Here is a 14,221-nt window from a genome sequence, read left to right as displayed (position 1 = left end):
TAATCAACACGTTCCTGGAAGCAGCTTAGAATGGAGGGGAGAACAACCTTGCAAGCCCTCAAACTCCGTCGTGCGTGCGTAGCTTCAGCGATAGTGGTGGGGGTCTGAATTTTTGGAGGTTGGTAGAATGGCCGAGAGCACGAAGGGGGTTGAAGAGAATGATAAAGGGATCGAGGGGAAAAGAGGAGATATCGGCGCAAGAGGGGAAACGCGGAATGGCGGCAGGAAACGGGAGGAGGAGGAGGAGGAGGAGGAGGAGAAAATGGAGGAGGAGAAGAAGAAGGAGGAGGATGAGAAAGAGGTAGGAAAGGAAAGAGCGATCAAGGAGAAGAGCGAAGCAACCTGCACCCGGCAACAGCCCCCGACCTCGGAAGAACTAATCATTAACCTCCTTTCACCCTCCCCGAATGCTACCGTTCTAACTCGATCACCTTCGCTTCACTTTCACCTGCGCCTCTCTCTCGCCTACCACCCTCTTTCGCGCCCTCTTCACTCTCACTTGTCCTTCCACCCTCGCACCCTTCCTTTTCCCTTTCGTCCGGAGTTTCCCTCCATTTTCCCTCTTCTCACTTCTCTTCCCTTCTCCTTCGCCCAAGCTGCGCTGGGTTGTATGTTTACGATTACGATTACTCGCGCTCTCACTTTCGCCGCTTTCCCTTCGCGGTCTCGCTTTCGATCTCACCCCGTCCTATCGACCTCCAAACCTTGTCGCTACTTTCGGTAGCTTCTACCTAAACCCGTACGCGATGCATGAAACATAGCTACGCTTAAAGACGAGGGTCTCCTTTCGACCAGCGACGATGCACGACGACTGCGGGAAAAAGGCAACTGGGCGTTATTTGTAGCGCTATTCAATTTTCTCGAGAGAGATATTAAGGGATATTCGTTGCGTAATATCGAGAAACAGTAGATACCATGATAGCCAACTCTTTCTGACAAAGACAAAGGGGATATTCGATCTCTGTCATAGTTGAAGATGAGGTCGGGGTGTATGATTTATTGGAGAAGAAATTTCAAGAAAAGTCTCCTTTCGCCCGCAACAATGAATAATTTACTTCCTCGACATTCAAACTTTACTTCGGTAATGAAGTAAATTATTCATTGTTGCATGAAAAATGCAGCACTATTGCGTAATCAATATTTTCATGTTTAACAAATAAAACAAACGATCAAAAATATTTCTCCGAAAAATTTGAATTTCGTTTATCTTAATAGATTTTGGGAAATATCTAATATGTATATACATATTCCTTAATTTAACCCTTCTTAATTATATTTGAATTGGCAAAGAGAAGGCAATGGAAAGGTGTGTGCTTTCTTAACGACAATCGTCAATGTAAATAATTCAGTAGACGGTTGAAAAGAGCGGCTTAACATTCACACAGGTATCTTTACGGGCAATCGATACCGCGGGAAGTTCGATAGAAAGTACGAGCCGGGCATGTATACCTTAAATTATACCATTTTCTAGGACTACGTGATAATTAGCCTTTATCTTGCTGTCGTATCTTGATATATGCGTCAAATTCCTAGATGGATAGGATCGCGATAATCGAGGCAAGGATAGCAGGCGTACAAAACGCAACGGACAAAAATCCACAGAACGGGTTGTGGAAAAATTAAAAAGATGATAAAAGGGCGAACGATCCATTGAGGCGAAGCGAAAGTACGTGAGAGGAATAAGATTAGCTCGCACGAGTAGATTTAGTCGCTAATGAACTTTCGACCTTTCATGGATAACGCCCATATCGATTCATTGGCGCGAAACGAGACGGAAAAAACGACGTTCATCTATCTTATTTCTTATAAAATAATAATAAGAGATTCAATCTCTCGCAAAAATGCGGAACAGGTAATGTTTCGCATTTCATATTATGAAATAAAGCCCGATCTGCAATATGCTCTTTGCTTCCTACTTTTTGCTTTTTATCTCTTTGTTTTTCTCTCGCGATTTATTGACAATCGTGTTTCATGTCACATATTTCATGTCACGTCACGTATTTCTTGTCTCTTCCGAAGTTGGTCAACGAGATTTCAATTATCAATTTCATCTCGAGCGACAGAGAACAAAATACAGAATAAGATGGCAAAAAGACAAGAGGTAAAAAACATTCCAGACAATAAGCATGTCTAAAAGACATCATAAAGACGTCTTCTAGACATTGCGTGTTGTCTGGGACAAAAAAAAAGCAAATTGTAGATCAGATTTTAACGGAGTTGTATAGATAGCACGATCAAAAGTGCATCTCTTCTTTGAATTTTTTCGTTACTTTGTCAATCAATTTCCATTCTTACGGATTCCTCGGATTAATACCGTTCGTGAATATAGATTCGGTTGCGTGCCTCGTAAATCGTATGCGGCTCGCAAAGTACACGGCGAGGTACGCACTCGCGTGCGAAGGTCGGAGTCAGTGGCAGAAGGGTGGCAGCCGAAAACGCGTGAAGAGGGGTTGCGGGGGGACGAGGAGAGGCAAGATGCAACGCACATCTATTGATTCTCCTCCAGCGTGAAGGCCCGCGTGTTGCGGCGGGGTTCTGCTCATTCTCTCCTTCTCTTCCTCCCTGTCTTTCTTTCTCTCGTTACGACGCACGCAATTTCGCGTGCGCGCACGCACGCACGCATACGCGAACGCACGAGGGAGAACGAGTGCGCTCGGTAGATGCAGGGCACAAAGCAGCAAAGAGTCTCGTCCTGCGCCGTCGGAGGCGAGGAGAAACAGAGAAAGGGAGAAAGGAAGAGAGAGAGGGAGAGAGAGAGAGAGAGAGAGAGAGAGAGAGAGAAAGCGAAAAAGGGAAACTGGATCCTGCGAGAGAAGACAGCGGCTCCCTTCTTCCGTGCGCGCGCGCCGCACTCTCGGCCGCGTTTTCTCGCTCGCTGACGCATAAGAATTAGAATGCCAGGAACCCGACGGCATTTGCATTGCAACTCGTGCCCGCTCAGCCTTTGCACTTGCAACTTTCTTGGAGATCCTCACCCGGGGTGGGTAACGATCGTCTTTGCGAACAACGGGTACAGTCTCCGCCAGAACAAAGTTGCGAAGGGAGAGATCGCCGAAAGAAGAGCACGCGTTCGGACAATTGATCGATAGGAGAAAAATACCGGTACACGCGAATACGCCGTGTCATATGTTTATCACTTCCGTTATATACTCTTCCAATATTTTTCTACGTGATAATAATCTAATTAATAATGATATTCTTTATTATTTTAAGCCTGCGGCATAGACTGCGTTTTTTCCTGTTGGATTGCTTGCGTTTAGTGAATTACATTATACACAAAATTTCGAATAATTTATTGAAATCCAACAAAACAGTCCAACAAAAAAACACGCATCGTGTGCCACAGGCTTTAATTTCTCTATGAGAGATAAGCATGTTACTTTTTTTTCGCAAAATATGGTACTCTTGATATAATTAGCGAATGTTAATGCGAATAAATTATTATTATTATTTTCTTATCACTTAAGAGTATCTTTTCTCATTTCATTTACATAAAAGGACATTACGATTCCTAATTACACAACCGATCAAGGTCTACATTGATCGTTAGTCCGACTGCTCGTGTGAATTTTGAATATGCATCAACGCGTCGCTCGTTGCGCAGCATTCAAACAAACAACGATCTTTATTTACATAAATAGAAATGTAAAGGTCAGAACGCACACGAAGCCGCGAAGCGTTGCGAAGAGCAGCGGTGCGATGGTTGCTTTTGGAACCGTTACCGGGATGCAAAGCCTGGCTCACGTGTACGGAAATCATCGAATGACCCAGGCGTGCAGATACACAAACACATGCCGACTCGAGTTTATACCGATGCCCGTGTTACCAAACAAGAAATGAGATGCGAGACGTATAATTCGTGGAACTCATTGAACGGTTATCATCGATCAGGATATTGCGTGCCGTATTTGAAAAGAATGGTTTTGCTAAAATATTTAAAAATTTAATTTAACAGAGCTAGAAGTAATTTTGTTGGACTATCAAAATTATGTAGGACGCTCAAGCGTTCGGTTATTAGAATTTTTTGCGGCTCTGCTTGAATTTCCTATATAATTGTTTTGATAGATCAACAAAATTATTTCAGATCTGTATTTAAATTTTAGATACTTGAGCAAAATCGTTCCTTTCAAACAATTTCCAAACTCAGCTCAACAACATCCGGATAAAAATGTTGAAATTTTTAAATGATCCTCAGAATTATTGATAATATTATTTGCAAAAAACTGTGAAGAAGTCTTTATTTCGAAATGCGAAAAATTTAATTAATTAATAAAGTTTCTCGCAAATAAAGAAAAAAGTTATCTACGAAACATTCGTCGAACTCCTGTGCGACGATGAAATAATTTAACCTAAAACGTTAAGTATTAGAAGATTCCTTTGATTCAAACACAAATAAGAAAATAATTCAAGGCCATAGGAGTCAAACAAAAGTTGTTTTTGAATGTATGATAATTACTATTGTTTAAGTATTAAAATTTGTACATTATAATTATGTTTTACACATTGTAAGATTAATTGCGTTCTATATATCGCGCTTCACTTTTACTTGTTTTTCTCATCGTAAACTTAATATTATTGCAAAAGCGCAAACGAAAAAAACATCGTCGATCGTTATTATCGCTCTCACGATTATTGTTATTGTCAACGCAGCGGCATTGTGCTTATCGACTTTCGGGACATGCATGAAATTCCACGGGAAAGAATGCGATCAACATCGCGAAGCGACCTAAGCTATGTTCCGTGGCATCGCGAAGGAAAAAAAGGAGAGACTTTCTTTGAGACGAAGCGAGAAATTTATTTCGACATCGTGAAAAGTCGCATAAACTGGAGCAACCGCCTGGCGTGAAGGATGCCGCGTTAAATTGAATTAGAAATAAAATTCGTGTACAAGTCGCTCGAAAACTTACCATATTTTGAGGAATATATTCGTCTAAAAGATACATATATATAAGATGCTCCTGTTTATCGCGTGACGTGACGTTCGAGTATTCAAAAAACAGATGTTATTCAAATCGCGTTATGCGTTTAAATATCAAAATAAACTCCTATACAAATAATCTGAATCGTCGACGAGAAATATATTACGAGAAATATAGAACGAGAATAATAAAAGCTTTAGAAAAAATTACAAAAGTACAATTAGAACCAACACGGGGTATATTTGTGTGCGAATTCAAATTCTTTATTAAATAACAAATTAAAACGTTTCAATCCCTTGCTTTTGAGTCATCCTCAATTATTGTATCTCTGACTTGTTCTATTTTAATGTATTTGACTGCAATATTCTCTTTAATCTTCATATTATAATTACCGTCGCATTTTCGTTTTTGTTAATTATTGAAAATGAACCAAAATCGAGGAATAGAACCGTCTTCATTTGTTATTTAATAAAGAATTTAAATTCGCATGCAACTCCTACTGTTGGCTCTGATTGGCATTTGTATTTTTGTGAAATATATTAGACGTCCATTTATAGCGAGTCTTTTGTATCGTTGAATTGTTATTTACTTATCAACGCTAATTATATGATCGCATACGCTTCGGAAAAAAAAGTGATCACTAAATTCGATAAACGATACAAAGAACTCGCTCTTAACGATACGTTGCGATATGTGCTACTCACCGGCAATTGGGGCGCGCTTCTTTGCGTTTCCTTCTCGCTTGTTCCCGCGACGAAGACCTTTTCCTACTCTCGGCTTTCAACCCTTTCGACGCGACGGAGCGGCACGGCTCGCTGACGGCGTGCGACCGGACAATACATCGTCGGCGATGCGTCGCCGGCGGCGATTCCGAGTGTCAGTTCCGGGAGGAGAGTGAGACAGAAGAGAGACAGAAGAGAGATGGAGAGTAGGAGAGTCAGCTGGTTGGCGAGGGGGTTAAAGCGCGCGCGTATGTAATATATGTGTTGTATACGTAATATATATCCGGTGACGACGACAAGTACAAGCAGCGGCGGCGAACGCCGCTATGCGCCGGCCGGCGTAATACCGGCGGCTATTCCAAACTCTTAAACGTCACGAACACGGCTGAGCGATAATGACTATTGATCACGCCGCGCGCGATTTCTCTCGTCCGTACGCTGCCAGCAGCGACGAGGGCGATCGAGGTGAAACCGGCAGCGATCGCCCGGCGATTGCGATGACGATTGTCGCCTCGCACCGGGGATTTCAGCCGTACCGCCGATCGCTGGCGCCTCCTTGCGGAAGCAGTGGTATCATTCCACAACCCCCTACCCTCAATCATATCGCGAGACAGAGGGATGTGTATAGCATAGATTACGCGAGGCTTCCGGAGCTAAGGATTCGGCGAGTCTTGTGCCTGTGATTGATGCGATTAATTCGTTTTTTTCTAGAAAGTTGTACATTGCAAGCATCCCTTATGTCTATTTCTACCAATGTAGATAAACTTTTTTTAATTTCGGTTCAACTTGCACTTTATCTTTTTCTAATTTCTGAAACTACAAAAAGATGAAGAGATAATTGAATCAAGATTAAAATTGAAAATGATGTCTACAATGAAATTTTTAAGTGTTAAATTTAACCTTTAAGCCATAAGAAATTGACCAATCACAATCGAATATGAGAAGAATAATCAACTATTATTGATTTCTTATGGCTTAGGATTTAAAACTTAAGTTTTACGTTTGAAAAACTCATTGTATATGCCGCTTTACAGATATTCAATTTAACTCTTAGTACAACACGTGATTTTCCTTTACTATACATGATGGATCATTTGTGTCTCAAATTAATCTTCATTACTTTAACACAATATATAAAAATTATTAAAAGAGAAAGACTTCTTATGTATATGCTTTAATTTATGCTTTAATTAAATCTTTAGAATTTATTTATAAGATTGTATATTTTAAAAAATGTATATAAATAACTGATTATCTGATGCTTCTAGTTTTTTAAAGAAAAGAAGTGTCCAGGACACGATTCAATCGTGTGTACTAAGAGTTACCGGCTAATTTAATACAGAAAGGTAGTGATTAATTACTTATTTTGAGTATTGAAAGCATCGACAGCACTTCAATCTACTTTAATACTTTATATTAAAATCCTCTTCGAAGATATTTGTTATTGAGTGTTATTCTAAAGATTATTTTAAAGATTCAACGTTTACCTGCGATAAGTTCTAAATTTAGAAATTATTCGAATCAATCGCATTTCGAATACATCACACAGTTCCAATCGATGATAACCGTTCAATAAGCTTCGCGAATTTTACTAGTTATACGTCTCGCATTTCATTCTCTTGACTTAGAATAAATAATTAATTACTATCTTCCAAGTAAATTTCTGTAAGAGTTTCTATAAATGCCAGTGAAATTGAGCAATTAATCTTCATAAAGATTTTTTTTCACTTAACGTTTATTCTGAATCCGATACAGCAGTCATGCTGTTACGTTCGAAATATTCGAATACTTCTGCAATATTCAAATGAAGATTCTTCATTAAATTTCAAGAAATATACAAAACATATTTCTCTGATCTTTTTCGCGATAATAACAAAATGATACACATACCCACGGAATATTCTATATTATAAATTATTTTATTATTTGACTACAGATAACGCAAATAGTCATTAACCAACAATGAGTACTGTACCACCCTCGGTAAACTCATAGGGTGGTACTTCGAGGTTTAGCGGAGCCGGTCCTTTTCGAATCCTACCGCTGGCGTCGTAGTGAGACCCGTGGCACGGGCAATAATAACCGCCAAAATCTCCCGCATTAGCGATAGGTACACATCCCAAGTGCGTGCAAACACCTATAATGACCAACCACTTAGGATCCTTCGCGCGAATGCTGTCCTCTTCCGGATCGCGGAGACTCGTAACATCCACTTTATTTTCCGTTGCGATTTCTGAGTCAACTCTATAAATTTTCATAAATATAATACCATACTTACATTAAACACAAATATTTTTTTTCTTAAACCTAAGAAACAATTGGAAAGCACAAGCAATATTAACAAGCAACAACAGATTTTAAACTAACAGAAATTATACTATAGTACTTTCTAATAAGTTGATATTTGTTATTTTCTGTTTCTGTACTTTTCAATTGTGTACTAAACTTAACAGAATGAATCATTTCATCTCTGTTTAACGTTGGCAAATAACAAATAATAATATATAATGATTCGCTGTTAGGCTGATATTACTTGTCGTACAACAAATTTTTCAAAACCAACAACGAGCAGTTGATTGGCTATAGGATAGAGATATCTGAGAATCTCCTTCAGCAAATTAATACGCTTAAAAATTTTGTACGACAAATGTAATATTAATCTTACACTGTCATCTTTTACTAAAAAGCACTGGGATTGGATTGGAATTTAATCAATCAGAATAAAAAAAATCAATATCAAGTTTAATGAACTGTGCTTCAAATGATCAAATCCAATCTCAATCTTAATCTATAGTTTGATACAGGCTTTACGTAATAAATTTTCAACTATTCTGAATTACCTATGTCGTACAAACAGAGGCTTTCCACGCCATTTGAAGATAGCGCTCTTGCCCTCAGGAATACTGTCGAGCTTTATTTCGATTTTCGACATGGCAAGTACATCAGCTGTTGGGCTCAGCATGCCAACGAGGTTGTGCACTATTACTTTTGCGCCATAAACTCCTGCCACAGAACTACCTATGCATAAAATCAAAGACGTTTTAGATCGCGATTCATATTTATAATGTATCAAGTACAATTTCTTTGTACTTACCAGCTGCGATAAGATAGGAGATACCCTTTCGGGATGGTGCATTGTCTCGTGATTTTGAATTTGGATCTTGTGTTTCAGATGGGCGATAATCGGTGAAATCTGGCCACTGAATGTCGGTATGTGCCAAACGTCGCTGATGTACCTGCGTGCTGACTGCAATAACATAAATCCAGATTAGGTCTGTTATTTTTAGCTAAACTTTCTGTATATGTATATATTCATTTTTTTCTCTTTTTTTCTTCAATGTGAAAAAGAAAAAGAAAGAATTGTAAGATGAATATGCAAGGTCAATTGATGTCTATTTCTATTAATATAGAGTAACTTCAATCTCGATTCAATTTACTTTATAATTTTCAAATTCTCAAAACTACAAAAAGATGAAAAGTTAGTTCAACCAAAATTAAAATTAAACTACATTAATAGAAACTATATTAAGACAACTACATTAGAACAGGCTGTGAGTGGTATTTATAGTTTGTTTTTATTTTAAAATTAACTTAAAGTCTTGAGATGCCATCTGATTGGCTTATGATATCTTAAGATTGTGCTTAAGACAATCTCAAATATACGACTCAACTACGAGTACTGGTGTTATTAATTATGTTTCGATGTATTTCGATAGTGTCAGTATCGAAAATCTAATACACGTAAATTAAAGATTCCAATACTGATAGCACATATCGAAGCATGGTTTTTATATTATTATTTCAGGTTGAACAGGAGGGGAGACATAAAGGGAAAAGATCTTCTGTAGATTTTCATTTATAATTTATATTTATAAATGAAAATATAACATCAGTTGAATTTAGAAATTATTTTGGAGCAACTTTCCATAATATGCATGTCTAAAAGATGTCATAAAGACGTTTTCTAGGTAATGCATGTTATCTGGATTTACAAGCCTAAGGCATTAATTTTGGTTTTACGTAAAATCTAAATATATGTCTGTGTTTATTTATTTAGAAAGAAGGATAAAGACAGATACAAGTTTTGCTTAAAGCCAAAATAACGTTGATGTAACGAGGTCTAAGTCTGATACCGCAGCGATCTGCGAAGTGTACTGTGCAGATATCGATTATATAATCGCGAATAGCGCGAATTTCGGCGCGATTTATTGTAAAAGAACACGAATTCATGGAATATACGTGGTGTAGAACAGGCTGATAATGCGGACGCACCTGCGACTCCCGAACTTATGCACATAGGTCCAGTAAGAAGATCCTGATAGATAGTCTGTTGGAGTCTCCGCCTGAAGGGTTCGGGAACAGTAATCTTCGGTTTGTTAACTTTACTAGTCGCGGCCACAGGCATCCCTCCATTCGAGACGACAGTCGCCGTCGCTCGCAGGAACGGCGAGAGAGTTGTCGATTTCGCGATCACGTTCATATTTTATGCTAAATACGTCTGTGACAACGAAAGGAACGACACATCTGAAAGGCAACAGGAAACACTACGGTACTACGCCGTGGCGGGTCGCTGCGATCGGTGTGAAGTGGCAGACGAGCACGATCGCGATCATCTGACGATGAACGCGGTAGTTTTCAAATTGAATCATTTAATTCTTTTTCTTTTTTTTCATCTTCAAAAGAATATAGCCAGAGATTTACATAATGCGGGGTCTATAATAGAAGTTGTAGCGGTCGTAGATTCTTTAGTAGAAAATTAACCAATCACAGTCGAATATTAGAAGAATAATCGACTATGATTGGTCAATTTTCTACGACTTAATTCTATTGTAGACCCCGCATAATAGATTTGCATAATAAATTTGCATCTAGTATGGAAAAAATAAACAATATAGCATGCTTTTACTTCTTTTTTTTTTCTATAGCATCTTCTTGCAGCATACTTTATCCAAAGAATATTCTAAGAACGTTCCTTTGCAGGATGTCTTCTTGGAAATCTTTAGAATGTCTCTTGGAGATCTGTAAGGTTTTCATAGCACCCTTTTTAACTTGTTAATTTTTCTGTTCATATACATTATTGCAGCTGCGCAAGTTTATTTGAATAAGTCCTCAATAGCGATAATAATTTTGTAATAAAAAATTGATACTTTTTAATACTTTTTAATAGCGATTTCAGCAACAAATCAATCTTGATGTTTTTTAAACCCATCAACTTCATACAAATTGATAAGTTCATTTTTTAAAATACATTTTTCTTGTCCTTAATTCCTTATTGAATCTATATGTATAAATCAAAGAATTTTTACAACAGTTGCAAAGCTGCGTTTTCTGCAGAATTTTAATCCAATTATTTTCTGCCAAAACAGAAAATAATTAATTCTAAATTAATGAAATATAATAAATATTCAACAAATTATAATATTCAAGCTAATGAAAATTTGATAAAAGTCGTTTATTTTCTACATCACGTACGAATTATAATTCTAAAGCCTTTAGCTACTGTAAATTCTCTTTCACGTTCTGGCATGAAAAAAATCTACGACACCGTATTATAGCACACAGGCGCGCGCAGTTGCGATGCGTTTAGTGTCAAGGTGCGCACACTCCGGAAATGCGCTCCAGAAACGGTGCGATATTCACGACATCGTATGTAATAGCACGCGTGATATATACGTTTACTTTACGCACATCGAGATCAGTACTATAGAAACAGATAAAATCTAAGCTCCGATGATGGTGCGATGATGTCCACGCCTTCGTGGAGATGACCGGGTCCGTTCGCCGGCTTGCCGCGTCCAGTGTCGAAAGATGTGACTGCTCGGATGATCAAGTGCCATCGGGGCGACGCTTCATCCTTCCTTCCTTTCTTCGTACGACAGTTGGAGCGCGCGAAGAGGCGACCGGTGAAATTAAAACCGCGTGAGCGCCGGAGTTGGCACGAGTGATGGCGGTCACAGCGAGCTCCTTCGACGCCTGGCTCAGTAAGAAGCTACAGGCGCTCAACACAGATGAGGGTGTCTTTGGCACGTACATCAAAGGCATCCTCGAAGGTGACGAAACCGAGGACGAGAAGACCGAGGCACTCGAGAGCATACTCGCGGGCATAACGGTGAGTAGTTGATAAGCGCTGCTCACGTTGAGGTTAGAATACGCGCAGCCGCCGCGATCGTCAGCCGGTCGGAAATAGCCGTGAACACTCGTGCTCCGAAAGTACGTGTCTACGTTTTCCGTACGCTCTCCTTCAGCGAGTCTTACCTATGCGCACGCGAATCCCGCTCGATTCATTCCATGGTGTAACTATCTGTCGTTTTCGTTCACCAGGAGAACACGGATAGACCCATCAGGGATCACAGAGTTACTGAAGCTAATGTTGACTTCATGTATTGATTTTTTTTATGAAATCTTTAAATTCTCGCGGTTTTTAATTCGCTTCAACGTGCCAGAAACATAAATTTTTATTCTTGCGCGAAATTACGTAATGCTTTTTATGTTTTAGAATTTTTAGAGTGAATCTCTCTGAAGAGCGAATTATCACTCTTAAGGATTGAAAATTAAGCCATTCGTTTTTAAAATCAGTTTAATTTTTACTGTTAAAGTGAGATTTTATTTTAAAGAGTTTAGAGAGTACGATATAGAGTTTTGATTCTTCCTTTGTAGGAGGATAATATCAGTAAACATGTAGCAGAAATCTTAAGCGCGTGGGCAGAGTGGTTGCCAACTGAAGAAGTCGCCGCAGCACCTGCACCGATGGAAGATGTTGATGTCAGACTGGCAAAAATGCTGGAATCGCAGAGTCTACCCACGACAACCCAGAGAAGCTATACAGAGGAAGAGAGACGAATACGGGAGGCTATATTAGCACAATACAGTCAAATGTCTGATGAAGATAATAGCGAAGGAGATGGAGAAGAAGATGGAGCAAGTGGTGGAGACTGTGGAATCGAAAAGAATTTGAATGCAGCTACCATTGTACAGCAGGAAAGAGAAAAAAGAGAAAAGGCCAAGCTGGAAAGTCAGAAGAAGAAGGAAAAGGACAAGGAAGATAGGTAGAAACTCTCGAACTATATATCGAAGATTGCGAATTGGAGAATTCAACTAGAATAGATAATGTCCATTTCTATATAGATTAAATTTAATTTACTCTTTATCCTTTTCTAATTCTCAGAATTATGCCCATTTCTACCAATGTAGATTAACTTTAATCTCCGTTCAACTCACTCTTCATCTTTTTTTGATTCTTAAAACTAGAAAAAGATAAAACTAATAATTTATTGAAACAAAATTAAAATTAAATTATATTGATAGAAACGGACATTAAAAAGATAAAAGATAAATTAAACTAAGATTCAGATTAATTTACATTGACAAAAACAGGATATATATCTTTTTCTCTCATAGGGTTCTGACAAAATCACTTGTAATCTGATTTTGTTATAGAGTTTTTAAATTCGTCCAATTAGAACAAAATATAGATTACGATTAAAGTTATTTAGTTTAATCCTAATCTTCAATTCGCGATCCTCAATCTTCCATTTGCAGTCTGATATGAATTTAAAAGCATTGAATATGTGCATTAATAATATACAAAACTTTAAATAATTTATAATGAAATAATTTTATATTTTAGAGAAAAGCAAAAACAATTAAAAGAAGAGAAAAAGGAGAAGAGAAAAACTCAAAAGGGAGAAAGGCGAAGGTAGCATCGAAACAAAAGCATTGGGAGACTTACTTTGAGATTACATATATGCTGTGGTATTCATGTATGTCTATCTATATTGTCGTGCATGCAACGATCTCCAACAGTTATTTAAACCAGTATCGTCGATCTTATATTTTCATTAGAAAAATATGTGTGTAGCATCCATCTGTCGTTAGAAGACAAATTCAGATTCAGTACGAATGCATATATCAAAAAGCAGTACATGTAATATTAAATCATCCTGTGCCTTCTGTCTGTCTAAAACATTATCCTTTAAAAAAAGAAAGGTTCGTTACTTATTCAATTTTTTTTGTTCTCTACTCACGTTTAGCATTTTAACTTTATAGTCTGTGTTATATTCAGAACTCTCATGATTTTCTCACTAATTAAAATTAGCAGTGAAATGTTCGTCGTTCATCAATAAATAATGGTTCTGAATATCGACACATCTTTTACTCATCGATATGCTTAGTATATTGTGTTTTATCTTATACATATGGTGTATTTAATACGAGTATGTTAAAAATAAACTATTTAAATCGCAGGCATTTGATATTTAATACTATCAAATATGGAGGAAAAAAAGGAATTTTGTAAGGAAGAAGACGTACTTTCTCATTGCATTTGTATACATATTTTTTTATTAGTTATATATTTACACACAAGATACCGAGTCGAAACCGAGTGATCTTGGTATTGCATTATTAATGAAAGACAAACGCAGTAAGATAAAAACAAACGAACAAATGATACAAAAGATGATGATGCTTCAGTATCGTATCNGTANANAGTTANATAGTAATAGATAATATATATATTATATATATATNTATNTATNTTACNTATNTCTATATTAATACTAATCGTATTTAAGTACTNTA

At 37.7% G+C, this 14,221-nt stretch overlaps 2 protein-coding genes across 2 annotated transcripts; one reads left to right on the top strand and one right to left on the bottom strand.

Annotated features, from left to right (window-relative positions):
- Positions 1–7,367: 7,367 nt before the first annotated feature.
- Positions 7,368–10,121, bottom strand: LOC105625566 (cytochrome b-c1 complex subunit Rieske, mitochondrial). Its single transcript, XM_012206888.1, has 4 exons — positions 9,914–10,121; positions 8,736–8,888; positions 8,482–8,659; positions 7,368–7,885 (listed from the first exon to the last, which is right to left on the bottom strand). Exons 1-4 carry the CDS (start codon positions 10,119–10,121, stop codon positions 7,594–7,596), a joined length of 831 nt encoding a protein of 276 aa, XP_012062278.1. The 3' UTR covers positions 7,368–7,593.
- A 1,464-nt stretch (positions 10,122–11,585) lies between these two features.
- On the top strand, positions 11,586–13,461 carry LOC105625565 (coiled-coil domain-containing protein 43). The gene is made up of 3 exons (XM_012206887.1): positions 11,586–11,750; positions 12,299–12,687; positions 13,269–13,461. Exons 1-3 carry the CDS (start codon positions 11,586–11,588, stop codon positions 13,339–13,341), a joined length of 627 nt encoding a protein of 208 aa, XP_012062277.1. The 3' UTR covers positions 13,342–13,461.
- The last annotated feature ends 760 nt before the right edge of the window (positions 13,462–14,221 follow it).

Source organism: Atta cephalotes (genome assembly GCF_000143395.1).
Source record: "Atta cephalotes unplaced genomic scaffold scaffold00003, whole genome shotgun sequence".
In the NCBI taxonomy this organism is placed as follows: domain Eukaryota; kingdom Metazoa; phylum Arthropoda; class Insecta; order Hymenoptera; family Formicidae; genus Atta; species Atta cephalotes.
The sequence above is the reverse complement of the archived record's forward strand: the minus strand, read 5'-3'. Positions and strand labels throughout refer to the sequence as shown.

Bases quoted from the DNA above. Each gene is read 5' to 3' on its own strand.
- LOC105625566 (XM_012206888.1), bottom strand. From the start codon at position 10,121: ATGAACGTGATCGCGAAATCGACAACTCTCTCGCCGTTCCTGCGAGCG. The intron at 8,889-9,913 runs GTGCGTCCGCAT...ATGTTATTGCAG, and splicing joins CATAAGTTCGGGAGTCGCAG to TCAGCACGCAGGTACATCAG. The intron at 7,886-8,481 runs GTAATTCAGAAT...GAAAATTTATAG, and splicing joins CCTCTGTTTGTACGACATAG to AGTTGACTCAGAAATCGCAA.
- LOC105625565 (XM_012206887.1), top strand. From the start codon at position 11,586: ATGGCGGTCACAGCGAGCTCCTTCGACGCCTGGCTCAGTAAGAAGCTA. The intron at 11,751-12,298 runs GTGAGTAGTTGA...CTTCCTTTGTAG, and splicing joins GCATACTCGCGGGCATAACG to GAGGATAATATCAGTAAACA. The intron at 12,688-13,268 runs GTAGAAACTCTC...TTTATATTTTAG, and splicing joins GAAAAGGACAAGGAAGATAG to AGAAAAGCAAAAACAATTAA.